At 40.2% G+C, this 18031-nt stretch overlaps 1 protein-coding gene across 14 annotated transcripts in view; it reads left to right on the top strand.

The window, feature by feature from the left end:
• The window catches only part of ubr4 (ubiquitin protein ligase E3 component n-recognin 4), a 51627-nt gene that overhangs the window by 20942 nt on the left and 12654 nt on the right, over nt 1-18031 (top strand). For 4 of the 14 annotated variants that reach the window (XM_067446345.1, XM_067446350.1, XM_067446343.1 and 1 more), the window contains 42 exons: nt 42-429; nt 1448-1511; nt 1614-1805; nt 1885-1955; nt 2044-2236; nt 3643-3876; nt 3962-4132; nt 4214-4396; nt 4486-4644; nt 4721-4873; nt 5073-5300; nt 5408-5565; nt 5656-5827; nt 6360-6561; nt 6649-6812; nt 6924-7140; nt 7555-7771; nt 8142-8174; nt 8472-8535; nt 9450-9584; nt 9685-9859; nt 9941-10078; nt 10161-10282; nt 10371-10482; nt 10570-10700; nt 12842-13019; nt 13127-13231; nt 13419-13574; nt 13673-13841; nt 13937-14141; nt 14545-14658; nt 15051-15260; nt 15356-15505; nt 15594-15821; nt 15907-15985; nt 16184-16396; nt 16506-16674; nt 16777-16921; nt 17057-17142; nt 17239-17326; nt 17418-17611; nt 17715-17954. In XM_067446345.1, coding sequence (XP_067302446.1) covers nt 42-429; nt 1448-1511; nt 1614-1805; nt 1885-1955; nt 2044-2236; nt 3643-3876; nt 3962-4132; nt 4214-4396; nt 4486-4644; nt 4721-4873; nt 5073-5300; nt 5408-5565; nt 5656-5827; nt 6360-6561; nt 6649-6812; nt 6924-7140; nt 7555-7771; nt 8142-8174; nt 8472-8535; nt 9450-9584; nt 9685-9859; nt 9941-10078; nt 10161-10282; nt 10371-10482; nt 10570-10700; nt 12842-13019; nt 13127-13231; nt 13419-13574; nt 13673-13841; nt 13937-14141; nt 14545-14658; nt 15051-15260; nt 15356-15505; nt 15594-15821; nt 15907-15985; nt 16184-16396; nt 16506-16674; nt 16777-16921; nt 17057-17142; nt 17239-17326; nt 17418-17611; nt 17715-17954 — 6805 coding nt within the window. The remainder of the gene's footprint in view (nt 1-41; nt 430-1447; nt 1512-1613; nt 1806-1884; nt 1956-2043; nt 2237-3642; nt 3877-3961; nt 4133-4213; nt 4397-4485; nt 4645-4720; nt 4874-5072; nt 5301-5407; nt 5566-5655; nt 5828-6359; nt 6562-6648; nt 6813-6923; nt 7141-7554; nt 7772-8141; nt 8175-8471; nt 8536-9449; nt 9585-9684; nt 9860-9940; nt 10079-10160; nt 10283-10370; nt 10483-10569; nt 10701-12841; nt 13020-13126; nt 13232-13418; nt 13575-13672; nt 13842-13936; nt 14142-14544; nt 14659-15050; nt 15261-15355; nt 15506-15593; nt 15822-15906; nt 15986-16183; nt 16397-16505; nt 16675-16776; nt 16922-17056; nt 17143-17238; nt 17327-17417; nt 17612-17714; nt 17955-18031) is intronic. The other 10 variants (XM_067446348.1, XM_067446354.1, XM_067446344.1 and 7 more) reach the window with 7 other exon arrangements.

Here is an 18031-nt window from a genome sequence, read left to right as displayed (position 1 = left end):
CTTTTTTCCTCTTACACTTCTCATCTGTGTTCATCCATCAGCGGAAAAGAGCCCCAATCCCAGCCTTCTGTGCCTGTGTGGCTCATTGGCCCAGCTGGCTTGTGTGGAGCCCATGAGGCTGCAGGCCTGGCTGAGGCGCATGACTGCCTCTCCTCCTAAAGATTCAGACCAGCTGGACACAGTGCAAGAGAACAGGCAGCTCCTGCAACTCCTCACCTCCTACATTGTCCGTGATAACAGCCAGGTGGGCGAGGGCGTCTGCACAGTGCTTCTGAGCACTCTCATACCCATGGCAACTGAGATGCTGGCCAGCGGAGATGGGGCAGGCTTCCCCGAGCTCATGGTCATCATGGCCACTCTAGCTAGTGCAGGACAAGGAGCAGGACATCTACAGCTACACAGAGCTGCTATTGACTGGCTCACAAGATGGTGAGTAGCTGGCATCTGAGAGACATTATACATAAATAATAATAAATAAATAAATAAATAAATAAAATTTTATTATGTATGCATCATATATATATATATGTATATATATATATATATATATATATATATATATATATATATATATATATATATATATATACATACACACACGTGCAACTAACACTACAATAAGGTCCCATTTGTTAACTTTAGTCAATGCATTATCTAACTTGAATTTGCAATGGGCAATCCATTTGTACAATCCAGTATTTATTGATGTTTTTTAATGTGCAAATGTTCATTGTAAGTTCATGTTAGCTCTGGTCCATTAAATATTAAAAGATACAACTTCAGATTTTAATTATGTTTTAGTAAATGTCAAAATTAACATGCACTAAGGTTAATACATGCTTCAGTAAGCATGTAAAAAATAAACTACCAATGTAAAATTACGTATGTAACAATGTTAACAAATGGAACATTATTTTAAATGTTATATAACTACAATTTATAATAATAATAATACATTTTTTATGTAATATATTTAAAAGCATTATACATTATATACATCAATTATATATTAAAATAAATATTATTGTTAATAAAATGTATTTACCATAATAACAAAGAAAAATGGTTAAATATAACTTAATAATAATAAATACATGTATTATAATAATAACAAATTATAACTATCTTTTTACCCATCTTTAAACCATCTATTTTTATTTATTTATTTTATTATTTATTTAAAATATATATATATATATATATATATTTAAATCAGTAATAAAGTTTCCACAGCATTTTATAAGACAAATTATTAAAGTACATAATTATTTGTGCTATTTTTTTCCTATAAAGGTCTGGAATAGTTTATATCAGCTAAAAGTTTTTGACTGCCACATATGGACTGAAGCCACAAAACCACAACTTTAATTTAACGGGGTATTTACCTCCTAAATGTGAGATTTTTATATATATATTTTATATATATTTTCTCCTATTTTTCTTTCAGTAAAAAATACTTGTATCAGAAGAATGTTGTGGAAAAAGTTACTGCTAATGTGTCGCAAGGCAAGGTAGGTGCATTTTTATTCTAAAAGTCAGTTAAATTTTACAGTAACCATTCACACATCTTAAATTTGATTGTCGGGCCATAATTGAAACACTCTTGTTTGCAGCATGCCAGCATGCTGGAGTGTGCCTGCCACATCATTTCCTACCTGGCGGATGTGATGAACGCTTTGAGGCAGAGCAGTGGCCAGGGCTCGTCCCAGCTCCTGATGGAGGGAGAGGAGAAGGCCATTGAAGTGGACTCTGACTGGGTGGAGGACCTAGCTGTAGAGGAGGAAGACTCACAGGCTGAAGACTCGGTCAGGAAACGGTCCTCTCACTGTAGATTTAAAGATTGCTTTGCTTTTTCCAGTCATATCTGAGTTTCTTGTGTTATAGGATGAGGATTCACTCTGCAATAAGCTTTGCACTTTCACCATCACACAAAAGGAGTTCATGAACCAGCACTGGTAATCCACTCGGCCTTCCTTTGCAATGAAACCGAAGCGTTCAGAAGCTGAGCTGTCGGCCTTTAATCTCCTGCTCTTCCCCGTACAGGTATCACTGTCACACCTGTAAGATGGTGGATGGGGTAGGTGTGTGCACAGTGTGTGCCAAGGTCTGTCACAAAGACCATGAGATCTCCTATGCCAAATACGGTTCTTTCTTCTGTGACTGCGGTGCCAAGGAGGATGGCAGCTGCCAGGTGAGACCGAATACTTCAGGTCATCATGGGAAAAGAGCAACAGCGGTAACTTTGGCTTGCAAATCATTTATCATTGACTGCCATTAGCTCATTTCAGATCTCCCCCAATTCATCAGGGTTTGCAACATTTCATCAGTTTGTCCTCTATTGTTTGGTACTATATTACTTCAAATTAATTTGATTATGTTGTTAAAGGAATTGTTCACTGCTATAATAAATATTTACTCATGTGGTTTCAAACCCTTATTTTATTATTTGTTTTTAAAGTGGAACATAAAAGGTAATGTTACACAGCACTTTCCATAGTACCTACCGCTGTAAGGCACACAAAAAGGATGAGATAGTGGCCCTGGGTGGAAAACCCTTAACATTGGTGAATATATGAAACGGTTATACAGCAGCCGATAACTGGCAAGGATCTGGGTTCTTTTAGCCCACGATCCAATGCTTTCAGTAGCTTCGTTCTAAGTTAATGCTGCGCCACTCAAACTTTCATCTCTACAAGCGTTGTAACTTTCGATCTCTTATGAGGTGCATTTGAAACCACAAATCAAGCATAAATATTAGTATTGTAATTCTATTATTCAGGGTACAAAATATGAATAATTAGTTTATTTTACAACAGTACAATGTCATAATTTGACATTGTTGAATTGGTATTCAGATTATTTAATTGACAAAATGCAATCTTTGTCTCCCGCATTTTATGTGTTTGTTGCTTATTACAAGAAATGTAGCATATCTTATTATTTTAACACAAAAAAGTAACCGTTTCTACTGCATGAAAGGAAAAAAAAAAAGACAACACTGTTGTTGTTTTTGGAAATATAAGTTAGCAATCACTACAAACTAACATTTGAGGCTAAATTAGCAAGCCCCTACTGAGTGACTGCTTAGCTTAGACAAAATCTGCAACCCTGTCATAGTTTTTATTTTTGTTTTTTATATTTATTTTTTAATTTTTTTAGTCCGTAATATTGTATATGAATTTTTATTCAATGTTAATTTCTAGGAAATGGCACAATCCATTGGTATTGCTATTAGGGTTGCAAAATTGAAAACCCTCTTAGAAACATGATCGCAAAAAAAAAAAAAAAAACAGTTTAGTAATTTGTAGAAAAATGTAGAAATGTACACGTTTGGAACAACATGAGTTTGAGTAAATAATGTTCAATCTGTCATATCTGGGTGAACTTTTCCTTTAATCTTCATTATAGTAGTTCTCTATCCACAAGATTTCCACTTAGATTTCTAATCTAAAACGTTTTTTAGATAAACATTTCAACATTTTAAGCCATATCCACTCATGCATGTCTCCTTGATGGAAAATCAATTTTGATTCCATCTTCCCTGTCATGTCCCTTCCCCTCCCCAAGCATAAACATCTTTGTAATTTAGTCAAAGCAATGCATCCCGTATCCCTGATCCTTGGTCTGTATCCTTGTTTACAGGCTCTAGTGAAAAGAAGTCCCAGCAGTGGAATGAGCTCCACCATGAAGGAGTCCTCGGCCTTTCAGAGCGAGCTGCGCATGCCAGAGAGCGCCATCCGTCACCAGAGCGCCTCGCCTGCGGACAAGGGAAAAGTCACCATCTGTGATGGCAAAATCAGCGACGACGACAAGCCTAAAAAGAGCAGCGTGTGTAAAAACATCGAGGGCTGCAGAGAGGACCTGCTCATTCAAGTGGTGCGAGAATTTCTTCATTCTTCTTTTTCTGTTTTGACTGAAAGCAGAACGCACTGGTCTCACTGCTATCATTTTTTTTTTGCAGGCAAGCTCCTCCACAGCAGCCCTGGTCTTGGAGTTGCTCATTTTCCTAATGGATGCCATTCAGACAAACTTCCAGCAGGCATCAGCGGTGGGCAGCAGCAGCCGAGCTCAGCATGCTCTCAACGAACTACACACTCAGGACAAGACAGTTGAGATGACCGACCAGCTCATGGTATGAAACAAATACCTCTGAATGCTCACATTGGTATTTCAAATCAAAATGACGGACACTAAACATGTTTTTTTCTTCCAGGTTCCCACACTGGGCTCACAAGAAGGCGCTTTTGAGAACGTGAGGATGAACTACAGTGGAGATCAAGGACAGACAATCCGCCAGCTTATCAGCGCACACGTGCTGCGTCGGGTGGCCATGTGTGTGCTGTCGTCCCCTCACGGACGCAGACAACACCTCGCTGTCAGCCATGAGAAGGGCAAGGTAAATCAGAAAACCTCATACACAAGTTTGTATGTTCGCTCCTTCGATATTTTTTTTTATCGAGACTACATGGTGTTTTTTTTTTGCAGATCACGGTCCTGCAATTGTCTGCGCTGTTGAAGCAGGCTGACTCCAGTAAGAGGAAACTGACTTTGACTCGTCTAGCCTCTGCTCCAGTTCCCTTCACTGTGCTCAGCCTCACAGGAAACCCCTGTAATGAGGATTATCTGGCAGTGTGTGGACTCAAGGTAGTGAATGCAGCCAAAACTATGAAATTTTTTTTTTCAATTATTTTTCTCACTTCTCTGTGCCTGTCACCCACAGGACTGTCACGTTCTGACCTTCAGCAGCACAGGCTCTGTCTCAGATCACCTAGTTCTGCATCCGCAGCTTGCAACTGGAAACTTCATCATAAAGGCCATATGGCTTCCTGGATCACAGACTGAATTGGCCATCATCACCGCTGATTTTGTCAAGGTGAATTATTGTACTTGTTTTGGAACAGCTTTGTTATTGGTAGAAATTTGGCAAATAATCATTGTGCGAACAATGGATAATGCATATCTTCTTGCAAATATATTTTTAGAAAATTATTTGTAAATATTAAATTAAATTAAACTAAAGTAAAAGTGTCACTGACCAAAAGTATTGTGCCTCAAATTACTGTTCCTTGCAGATTTACGACTTATCTATGGATGCCCTGAGCCCCATGTACTACTTCCTCCTACCAAGTTCAAAGATCAGAGATGCCACATTCCTATTCAACGAGGAGGGCAAAAACATCATTGTGATCATGTCCTCAGCTGGCTACATGTACACTCAGGTGATGGATGAGTCCAGCAGTGCCCAGCATGGCCCTTTCTACGTCACCAATGTTCTGGAGATCAACCACGAGGATCTGAAGGTTCTTACAATGTTATCTTTTGCTGTGTAATCAGTTAGACTGCAATAAGTTAACCAAATGGATTGAGCATAACAGCATGCTGAGTTAGCTGTGTGTTTGCTTCACAGGACAGTAATGGCCAGGTGGCTGGAGGCGGAGTCTCTGTGTATTACTCCCACGTTTTGCAGATGCTCTTCTTCAGCTACAGTCAGGGCAAGTCATTCGCTGCCACAGTGAGCCGTAGCAACATGGAAACACAGAGACTCTTCACCATCAATGTCAAAGGGTAGGATTTCTACATAAGGCAATTCTTATGTAACACTCTTTCACTGGTGTGTTTTGTATTTCTCTAATGTTCATTCTCTTTCACGTCCAGTTCTAATGGAGGTAGTAAGACGTCTCCAGCACTCTGTCAGTGGTCAGAAGTGATGAACCACCCAGGGTTGCTGAGCTGCGTGCAGCAAACAACAGGAATCCCTCTGGTCATCATGGTGAAGCCAGACACGTTCCTCATCCAGGAAATCAAAACCCTGCCTGCAAAAGCTAAGGTCCGTTCATAGATTTCCCTAGTGATCTTAAGGAAGGATAAAAAATATATATTATGAAAGTTTTAACATAATATTGTAGAACATTGTTTTATATGATTTAGAGTGGACTGCTTAATGCCACATCTGTTGTTTTAGTTTTTGCCCCAACCTCCCTTTCTGAGGCTGCGCTAATGTGTTTTCTCATTTCCTGTGGCTAGCATATACTCACACTAATTAATGGCAATTAATATTGTCTGGTGTGATTAATCACAGAAAGCTGTGCGTGTTACTTTTTTTAAATTGATTCACAGCCTTGGAAATACTATAAAAAGTATCATGTATAAATATGTACTGGGATATAGATTTATGTATTTTTTTTTATAAATATTGTTCTTTTATATTTAAAATGTATAATAATAATAAAGATTTGCATTTGAGTTTGCACTACTAGTGCATTTTAATTTTCAGTCACCCAAGTCCCAATTTACTACCGATACCAGGGTACTAAATGCTGGAATGCAAACACATAAACATGCGTCTCTCTTCTCCTCAGATTCAGGACATGGTAGCGATCCGTCACACTGCGAGCAACGAGCAGCAGCGCACCACTATGATTCTGCTGTGTGAAGATGGCAGTCTCCGTATATACATGGCCAACGTGGAGAACACATCCTATTGGCTCCAGCCCTCTCTTCAGCCTAGCAGTGTGATCAGCATTATGAAACCTGTCCGCAAGCGCAAGACGGCCACAGCCAGTTAGTTTACGCCTAATTCTCTCTGGATTCATCACATGTTGTTCAGCACTAGGGATGTTTATGTGCCTTCTTGTTTTCCCTCATTAGCCACACGCACATCCAGCCAAGTCACTTTTCCTGTAGACTTTTTCGAGCACAATCAGCAGCTGACAGAGGTGGAGTTTGGGGGCAACGACCTGCTGCAGGTCTACAACGGCCAACAGATCAAACACCGCCTGAACTCTACAGGGATGTATGTAGCCAACACCAAGGTATAAAAAACTTTTCTAGCTGCAATATTATTTAGAAATGAACATCAGTCGGTTGCTAAGAAATTTGAGCTACTTTTTCACTTTGTCATTTATGTTGTTTCCCGCCAACAGCCCGGAGGATTCACGGTTGAAGTAGTGAACAATAATAACTCGATGGTGATGACAGGAATGAGGGTGCAGGTGGGCACTCAGGCCATTGAGCGAGCTCCCTCCTACATTGAAATCTTTGGACGCACGATGCAGTTAAACCTGACGCGTTCCCGCTGGTTTGACTTCCCTTTCACTCGTGAGGAAGCCCTTCAGGCAGACAAGAAACTCTCCATTTTCAGTAAGAGCCCACCATATATCAGAGCTACTTCCATCTACATTACCAGTGAAAATGTTGGACACACCTACTAATTTCTTATAATTATTATAAATAATTATAATAATAATTATACATGTATTTTCCTATGAAACTAGTATAATGTAAATCATAAATTTATATTAAATAATATATTTGACAGTTTCCATGACATTATATAATACAACAGCTTATTACAGTTTGGTTTAGGGTTAGTTGTGTGTAATTATGCATCATTTACTTTTATTATTCAAGTACATGTAATGTGTAATAAGTTTGCTGTAAATTTCTTTAAAAGTTTTAAAATTCAGACATATTTAAATTATAACAATATAACAGATTTGCTTTTTCTATGTATTTTGACAATTGTCATGTGTTTTTTTGTGTGTGTTTTTTCAGTTGGTGCTTCAGTCGACCCAGCAGGTGTCACCATGCTGGACTCCATTAAGATTTATGGCAAAACCAAAGAGCAGTTCGGTTGGCCAGACGAGCCGCCGGAGGACTTTCCTTCAGCTGCAGTCAACAATGTGTGCAGCCCCAACCTCAACCAGGGCAACGGCACTGCAGACAGTGATGTCACCAGCCCCATCGCAACTAGCGGCACTGTACTGGAGAGGTACACTTGTCACCTGTGTGCTATGATTTCAACCTATTACTTGATTTGATTTCATGTAAAAAAAAAAAAAATTAATGTTTTCTATCTTTGTCTTCATTTCCCTTAACATGCATTTAATATATGTTATTGTCTCAAAAGTGACCGTAATTGATTTCAATTAACGTAACTGATCGAAGAGCAGAGGATAGAGGAGGGTCTAGGGGAGGGGGGTGTGCGCGTGACGTGTCCAGTGCATGGCTGCCATCATAATGACCTCGTGCTAGCATGCAGTCGTTTCCTGTGTTTGACATACAAATCATTTTTACGTATTTCTTTTCTGTGATCCTCACACATTTTTCTTTTTCTTTGCTCCCTAAAACAATAAAAAAAGTTGTGAAACTGAGTCCTTATCAGCCTTGGACCGGTTAGTAACCGCCCTTTCTCTGCTTGTTTGCATGTTGGTTTGTGCGTGTATGTGTGAGCGAGCAGGCAGACTGAGCTTGCTCTGGTATAGATCATGCAGGACAATTACAGCATTTAAAAAAAACATCAGTAATCACACAGGAGTTGTTCTTTAACACTTTTAATGTTTAAAGATGTGTTATGGTTTGATAATGACAATGCTTTGAGAATGGTGTAGAATTTGAATATGTTAGTATGGACTGCTGTCATTTTAATATAATGCATTGCTTTCCCCATCTAACTGTTGTCTGATCTCTAGGTTGGTGGTCAGCTCACTGGAAGCTCTAGAGAGCTGCTTTGCTGTGGGCTCCCCCATTGAAAAGGTAAGGAAGAGGTGTTCTCTTTTCTGCTTTGCTACCAAGTTGATCCAAAAATTTAAAAGAAAAAACATTATACGGTATAGGTCTGTAAGGATTAGTACATTTTCCTTTCAGGAAATCAGAAAGGTATACTGGTTTTAGACAAGAATGTGTTTAAAATGGTGTGCACACATGAAATGAAATCATATCAGTTTCCTAATAAAAGCTGTTTTTTTGTGCATGGAGTGGGTCCGTCATGGTGACCGTCATGTTGTGATCACATGATCTGCTGAATGATACTTGCTTTAACTTCACTGTAACTGGACATTTTTGCTCCTGAAATAAAATAGTCATAGTTTACTGTGTATAGCGCATTTCATTGACATTGGCCAATAAAAACAGTGTAATTCCATCGTGACGATTATTTTGGCCTTCAGAACATGAACAACAAATTATGTAAATAATTGCATTGTAAATAATGTAATAGTATTTCAGTATTTGCTGTTGTAAAAAATTTGGTTTCAGAAATAATCAAAATTGTTGGTATTGATTTCTGTTTTATTGAAATTGTATATGGTGATACACCTTATACCCAGTGGTATTTATATACTATTATAGTATTTATTTCAAGTAAATATTTCTTTTTATATTTTTTTAGGTTTTATTTGAATTAAAAATGTAATGTTTCAATGTGCTTTTGACTTTTTTTTGTTTTAATCTTTTTAGTACTTACAGCTTAAACATATTATATATCAGGTAGTTGTCAAGGTAATATTTCTAATTGTAGTTTAAGTTTTTCATCTAATATTTATATTTTATTTTAACCTAAAAAAATGTATAGTTAAAAATACCAGCACTGTTTTTGCTTTTATTTTTATATTTGTTTTGAATGACATTTCTATTTTCGTGTGACATTTTTCTATCCCTTAAATCTATAGGAGAAAAATAAAACTGCGGCTCTAGAGTTGGCCACTCTCCTCCTGTCCATCCCCACTCCTGCTGGAGTACTGCAACAGACCAAAGGCCTTCTGGCAAGCTTGCACACCAGCCGCACAGCCTACCACAACCACAAGGTACACATGATCACTGCTGATTAGAAATTGAACCATGTTTAACATGAATCACCAAATCTTTTAAGCTCAGCTTTATAACCAGTGCTGAATCTGTGTTTAGGATCAGTCTCTGCTGGGAAATGCAGTACAGTGTCTGAACAGCTGCAGTAAAGAAGGGAAGGAGCTGGATCCTGATGTTTTCCAGAGGTTGGTGATCACAGCCCGCTCCATCGCCATCATGAGACCCAGTAACCTTGTGCACTTCACAGAGTCCAGACTTCCTCTGCCAGATACTGGTATGCTTATTGAACATCTTGTATGTTCATCTTCTAGTCATTTTATGTGCCTTTTAATAAAGGCTATTTTTCTCTTGTCAGATGTAGGGGATGATGGGAAGGATGGTCTGAAATATGATACTGAGAGCTGTAGCTTCATCATGCAACTGGTCACTAACTTCTGGAAACTTCATGCTCTGAAACCCAAGAACGCCTTTTTGGCTCCAGCCTGTTTGCCAGGTACGTGGTCACATTGATTTGAAAAGCTCATGGATGTATTGTTTTTTAAGATATAAGACATTGTTTTATATTTTTCTCTAAGGTCTAACTCACATTGAAGCCACGGTGAATGCTCTGGTTGATATCATTCATGGCTACTGCACCTGTGAGCTGGATTACATCAATGTGGCATCCAAAATATACATGCAGATGCTGCTCTGCCCTGTACGTATTCCCTTTGTCATGCTTCTCAGATATAATCCATATCTTTTGAGAACAGTTATTATTGTAATCTAATCTTTTTGGTCTGCAGGACACCTCTGTGAGCTTTGCTTGCAAACAGGCTCTGATTAGAGTTTTGAGACCCAGAAACAAGCGCAGACATGTGACCTTGCCTTCTCCCCCACGCTCCAACACGCCTATGGGTATGAGCCATGTCTTTCAGCTTTGTGGCTTAAATCATAAATGCGCACCTTAATGAATCAACCTCAAACAATGCATTTCTGTGCTAGGAGATAAAGATGATGATGATGATGACGATGCTGATGAGAAGATGCAGTCCTCCAACATGACGGGAGGGGAAGGCGGCAGGCAGGAGAGTCAAGAGCAAAACGAGGTGGACCACGGAGACTTTGAGATGGTGGTGAGCTTCGCTACCACTATGAGTCCATCTATTGGACTTTAAGAATGTTAATAATTTACCTGACAGTGATTAGAATAGAATTTTTTTATGATTGTGGTTGCTGATTTGATTATTTTGGAATTAATTCATATATAAAATAGTGTATATATGAAATAATTCCAAAATAATCAAATCATTTTAGAGTGACTTTCACAATCATAAAAATTCTAATCTAATCACTGTCAGGTAAATTATTCAAAAGTTTAAGGTTCATAAGATTTTTTGCTTTTGAAAGAATGATTGTCTGCTTACCAAGGCTGCATTTACTTGATAAAAAATAAAAACGGTAATATTATAATAATTTTTATTGAAATATATTTTTAAATATAATTTAATTCTGTCTTTGAAAAGCTGACTTTTCAGCATCATTACTTCAGTCTTCAGTGTCACATGATCCTTTAGAAATAATTCTAATTTGCTGATTTTGTTTTCAAGAAATATTTTTTATTATTAGCTACGTTGAAAACAGTTGTCACATTTGATCAACGTCATGCAAAAAAAAAAAAAAAATATATATATATATATATATATATATATATATATATATAAAGTGAGATCGCCTCAGGATCTCACTCACACCGCCACCTGATGCTCACATTATATACACGCGAGCTCAATTTTGAATTGACTGACAGATGAGCTGCACGAAAGCGCTCTGTTGTGCAGCAGGATTTTAAACAACTTCCTGAGTGGCCTCGGACAGGCCTTGAATGCTGCCGCCGATGTGTGTACACTCATTGAACGTGTTCTAATTTTAAAGGCGCGGTGCGAAGCTCAGCGCCCTTAAAGGGGTCGCACACCGATGCTCAGCTCAGTGCCGCGACATGTCTTTAAAATATTGAGCACCCCCATATTGCCAAAATGGTATGATCCTCGTTTCATAACACCAGCGAAGATTCGACCGTGAGATCGGTGGTCGAATCAGGCTCCGCATATCGATGCCCTTATATATATATATATATATATATATATATATATATATATATATATATATATATATATATATATAACCGTTTTCTCATAACATGTTAAAGCCGCAATAGAAATACAGAACATCACACAAATATATAAAAGAACATTTTGATAAATAAACCTAAAAAAAAATACCTGCCTAGAGAAGAAAAGAACACTTTGAGTGCATATATATGTATGTATATATGCCAGCCGCCATATCACTCTGTAGCCCAAGACCGGTTTCTCAATGAAGCTAAGCAGGGATGAGCCTGGTCAGTACCTGGATAAGAGACCAACTGGGAAAACTAGGCTTCTGCTGGTAGAGGTGTTAGTGAGGCCAGCAGGGGGCGCTCACCCTGTGGTCTGTGTGGGTCCTAACACCCCAGTATAGTGATGGGGACACTGTATTGTCAAAGAGAACCTTCCTTCGGATGAAACGTTAAACAGATGTCCTGACTCGCTGTGGTCATTAAAAATCCCAGGATGTCCTTCGGAAGGAGAGTAGGGGTGTAACCTCGGCATCCTGGCCAAATTTGCCCATTGGCCCCTGTCCATCATGGCCTCCTAACCATCCCCATATCCTGATTGGCTTCATCACTCTGCCTCCTCTCCACCAGTCAGTTGTTGTTTGGTGAGCGTTCTGGTGCAATATGACTGCCGTCGCATCATCTAGGTTTTAATATACAGTAACATAATGTAACTGAAGAGAAAATTGCATTATAGTCAAATATTGATTAAATAATTCTTTAAAATTTAATTTTGGGCAGTAATATGATTCTTAAAATCATGTAATTAACTATGTTAATATAACCAGTAATGAACAAATAATCATAGTCCGTCAAGGTGCGTTAAAGTTTATAAGTAGTCATATGATCCAAATATTCCAGAATGTGCACAATAAATCGCTAACTTTGCCCAAGTAGATGCACACAGCAAATAATGATGCACAAATATGAACTCAGCAGCTGAATTTACTTTATGTAAACTGAGAACATGAAAAGTCCAGCCCCCCCCAAAAAAACTGTCATCTGTAAAACGTATATTCCACTGTAATTAAACATTTGTGATGAGGTAGTGTTTGTCCAAATTACTGTATTTAAAGAAGGCAGTTGTTATGTAATCCTCTTCTCTCTCTGTTTGATCTGCAGTCAGAGTCTATGGTCCTGGAGACGGCAGAGAATGTGAACAATGGGAACCCCTCTCCTCTGGAAGCTCTGCTGGCAGGGGCGGAGGGCTTCCCGCCCATGCTGGACATCCCCCCAGATGCTGATGACGAGACCATGGTGGAGCTAGCTATAGCTCTCAGTCTCCAGCAAGACCAACAAGGTCACCGTTTCCACTTTTCTGCCCTCTGAGAGAAACTGGCATGCATCTTTTTTGTTGTTGTTAGTTATATGGCCTTCTGATGTTGAATGTGTGTTTTGTGCCTGCAGGCAGCAGCAGCAGTGCTCTTGGTCTACAGAGTCTGGGTCTGTCCGGTCAGGCTCCCAGCTCCTCATCTTTGGATGCAGGGACCCTTTCAGACACCACTGCATCAGGTAACTGCACCCATCTCTCCACAAAACTCTAATTGCATGCTCACCCAGCATTCCTTCATCCCTTCATGTCATTGTTTCTTCTAATTTTAAATAATTTTCAAACATATGGCTGTTTTTCTATGTATATGTTCATGTGCACCTTTAGAACCCCCCCTTAGCAAAGCCTGCTGTTTTTTTCCTGTAACAGCTCTGGTTATGCTTTCAGCCCCAGCCTCGGATGATGAGGGGAGCACAGCAGCCACAGACGGCTCCACGCTGCGCACCTCTCCCGCCGAGCACGGGGGCAGCGTGGGCTCTGAGAGTGGAGGCAGTGCCGTCGACTCGGTTGCTGGTGAACACAATGGTAAGACTTGATCCTTACGGTTTGTCTGATGTTTTTAAACATTAATGATGGCTGGTTTTGGGGAGTTTTATCCACTCAGGGCAATGTCTGTTTCTCAGTGTCTGGCCGCAGCAGTGCTTATGGGGACACGACTGTTGAAGGAAACCCTGCTGGACCAGGCAGCGTGAGCTCCAGCACAGGAGCCATCAGCACCACTACGGCCCAGCATGAAGGAGACGGATCAGAAGGAGAAGGAGAGACAGAGGGTGACATTCACACAAGCAACAGGTGATGCCTACATGATGGAATACCTCCTTTTATAAACTAGAATAAAATATGTTTCTGTATAATAATCTATTTTCCTGTCTTGCACCTCTTAACAGGTTGCACATGGTGCGTTTGATGCTCTTGGAGCGTCTCCTGCAGCACCTGTCCCAGCTCCACACTGTTGGTGGAGTTCAGGCCATCCCCTACATGCAGGTCATCCTCATGTTGACCACAGATCTAGATGGAGAGGACGAGAAGGACAAGGGAGCACTGGATGACCTTCTGGCCCAGCTCATCGCGGAGCTCGGCATGCACAAAAAGGTTGCAAGAACATCACTTAAATGCATTGTTCTAGGTTGGAATATATACCCCCGGTTTCACAGACAATGCTTAAACTAATCCCAGACTAAAATGCATGTTTGAGCTGTTTTAACTGAAAGCAAAGTGCACTAATACGTATGTCAGTACCATTGTTTTGTCTCAAGATGAGCATCAGTAATGTTTTTTTTCTAAGGCATGTGTATAAAAGCAACTTAAATGTCCTGATCTTAATCTAAGCATTGTCTGTGAAACCAGAATATAGATATACAGAAGATATAGATAGATAGAATAATTACAGATATACAGGATATAGATTCAGTCCTGTTCTCCTGAGTTGTAAGTCGCTTTGGATAAAAGCGTCTGCTAAATGCGTAAATGTAAATGTGTCATTTTTGGTTTCAAGGATGTTTCAAAGAAGAATGAACGCTGCTCCATAAACGAGGTGCACCTGGTCATCATGAGGCTCCTCAGTGTCTTCATGTCCCGCACCAAGTCTGGCTCAAAATCCTCCTCTGAGGTAAATGTCAACTTCATTGCAGTAATATGGTGCTCACAAAGCTTTGTTCTGAAGGTTCAAAGATTGATTTTGAACCACTAAAAAGTGTGTGTGTGTGAAGGTGTAAACAAAAATGCGATTCTATTTAATCAACTACATTTTTATTTTTTCATTATTAATTCAGAATATTAAGTCAGCCAATAGTAAAGTGTCATTACAAGAACAAAGTGGCTTTCATAATGTAAATGTATGCAAAAAAGCCTAAAATATAATCTTACCACAAATGTAACTATTTTCTTCCAGGAAGTGTAAATCTATTTAATCTCTGTTATTTACATGCTACTACCAGGTTTACTTTGCAGAGCAGTGAGTGTAAAAACCTTTAAATATTTCTGCTTCATCTCTCTCGCCAGTCATCATCTCTCATCTCCAACGCAACAGCTACCGCTCTGCTCAGCATGGGAGCGATAGACTACTGCCTGCATGTGCTCAAATCCCTGCTGGAGTTCTGGAAGACCCAGCAGGGTGAGGAGGAGCCAGCGGCCACCAGTCAGCTCCTTAAACCCCACACTTCCTCCTCACCCCCAGACATGAGCCCCTTTTTCCTGCGCCAATATGTCAAGGTACAGACCAGAGCGTCAAAAGCTTGCTCTTACCCAAATGTTACATATATTCGATAAGGACATATCAGGATCTTTAAATTGTGTGTGTTTCTCAGGGCCACGCTGCTGATGTGTTTGAAGCATACTCTCAGCTCCTCACCGAAATGGTCCTCCGACTGCCGTACCAGATCAAGAAAATCGCAGATGCCAACCCACGCATCCCACCGCCAATCTTTGATCACTCCTGGTTCTATTTCCTGTCAGAGGTAATGCACTTAATTCACTTTTGGCCCGTGCTGAAGACTTATCAATAAATAATTCGGCATGCATCAACCTCTTTCGATTATCTTCCAGTATCTGATGATCCAGCAGACGCCGTTCGTGAGGCGACAGGTGAGGAAGCTTCTGCTGTTCATCTGTGGCTCCAAAGAGAAGTACCGCCAACTCCGAGATCTCCACACACTTGACTCCCACGTGCGTGGCATCAAGAAGCTTCTGGAGGAGCAGGGCATCTTCCTGAGGGGAGGAATCGTAACAGCGACATCTGGCTCAGCTCTACAGTATGACACTCTCATTAGTCTGGTGAGTAACGGCATGTGTGACGCCCTATGATTTTTACTCTTCTTTCGGTTTGGATTTGTGTGAACTTTTTTTTCCTTTTACACAGATGGAACACCTTAAAGCATGCGCTGAAATAGCCACTCAGAGAACAATCAACTGGCAGAAGTTCTGCATGAAGGATGACTGTAAGTGTGTAATGTTCTTTTATCCAGCGTCTTGCATTGCATTCAGAGTACAAATTTGATCAGTTCTTTCTTTCCCTGGGTATTGAACCCATGACTTTGATGTTAGAGCCAAGTAAGAAGCTACAGGGAAGGCTTAATGGTTCTCCTAGTTGTAAAGTCACTTGTGGAACTAATCGATTTCTCTCTGTCTTTGTGTAGCGGTGTTGTACTTCCTGCTGCAAGTGAGTTTCCTAGTAGATGAGGGTGTTTCTCCGGTCCTGCTGCAGCTGCTCTCTTGTGCCTTATGTGGCAGTAAAGTCCTGGCGGCCTCGACAGGATCATCAGGTGGAGGTTCAGGAACATCTCAGCCCTCTCAGAGCAAATCCTCCAGCAAGAAGAGCAAGAAAGAAGACAAGGAAAAGGACAAAGAAGGTTTGATCTTTCTTCATTTTTGATCATCAAACCACTTTAATTCGGGATTAATAATCAGAAAACTGATTCCATGACATTTTTCCTAATGTTCTTGTTGCTTTTCCTGCAGGAGATGGAGCTGGTAGTCAGGAAGATCAGTTGTGTACGGCTCTGGTTAGTCAGCTCAACAAATTTGCAGATAAGGAGACTCTCATTCAGTTCCTGCGTTGCTTCCTGCTCGAGTCCAACTCTTCATCTGTGCGCTGGCAAGCACACTGTCTCACGTTGCATATCTACAGGTACTTAGAAGCAAGAACTTTCCCTAAAAATGTACTCCCTTGTGTCCAATGCTTTGAGCTTTAACCATCAAGTTAAATCAAACTGAACCATTTATCTTTCAGGAACTCAAACAAATCCCAGCAGGAGTTGCTGCTCGACCTGATGTGGGCCATTTGGCCAGAACTTCCTGCTTATGGACGTAAAGCAGCTCAGTTTGTGGACCTGCTCGGATATTTCTCCCTCAAAACACCTCAGACAGAAAAGAAGGTAGTCATTTTCAAACATGGGATTGTTCATTAAGATGACTGGGTAGAATTTATTTATACTTTTTGAACCTTTGAACAGTAGTGTAATTTGTAGTAGATTAAAAATTGTGACTTATTTTGCTTTTGTGTTTTCTAGCTAAAAGAATACTCCCAAAAGGCTGTAGAAATTTTGAGAGCACAAAACCACATCCTGACCAATCACCCCAATTCAAACATATACAAGTAAGTGTTCCCAGCATGCTCTCATTGAAAGATATTTTGGGTCATGGATGAGCAAACATCCCTGAATATTTCATCTCTTCACACTTAACTTATCAGCACCCTGTCTGGACTGGTGGAATTTGATGGATTTTACCTAGAGAGTGATCCCTGCTTGGTGTGCAACAATCCTGAAGTGCCCTTCTCAGTGAGTGACGTTCATGACATGTCACATTTATCTGCTTGTTTTAGTTGCTATGGGTCTGAATGTTGGCCTACTTTATTCCCTGTGCTATTAGAACATCAAACTCTCATCTATCAAAGTGGACACCCGTTACACTACCACTCAGCAAGTGGTGAAGCTTATTGGCAGCCACACTATCAGCAAAGTCACCGTGAAGATTGGCGATCTCAAGAGAACCAAGATGGTCCGAACGATCAACCTCTACTACAACAACAGGACTGTACAGGCCATCGTAGAGCTGAAGAACAAGTGAGCATGCTAACCAGAGTCTTAAGTTAAAAAATGCCCATTTTTGCTGACAGTATATGTAGATGGTTAATACATTTAAATCATTTCAAATTTGTGCGCACAGACCTGCTCGCTGGCACAAAGCGAAGAAGGTACAGTTGACCCCAGGCCAAACTGAAGTGAAGATAGACCTCCCACTCCCCATCGTGGCCTCCAACCTGATGATCGAATTCTCTGATTTCTATGAGAACTACCAGGCGTCTACAGAGACCCTGCAGTGTCCTCGCTGCAGCGCCTCTGTCCCTGCCAACCCAGGGGTTTGTGGCAACTGCGGAGAGAATGTGTATCAGTGTCACAAGTGCAGGTACGGAGGGGCTGAATGTTCAGATGTGCTTTAAAAGTGACTTTTGTACAAAGAATCAAGAAACTGACAGAACTGCA

The sequence above is a fragment of the Pseudorasbora parva genome, chromosome 6 (assembly GCF_024679245.1).
Source record: "Pseudorasbora parva isolate DD20220531a chromosome 6, ASM2467924v1, whole genome shotgun sequence".
NCBI classification, from domain to species: domain Eukaryota; kingdom Metazoa; phylum Chordata; class Actinopteri; order Cypriniformes; family Gobionidae; genus Pseudorasbora; species Pseudorasbora parva.
The sequence above is the reverse complement of the archived record's forward strand: the minus strand, read 5'-3'. Positions and strand labels throughout refer to the sequence as shown.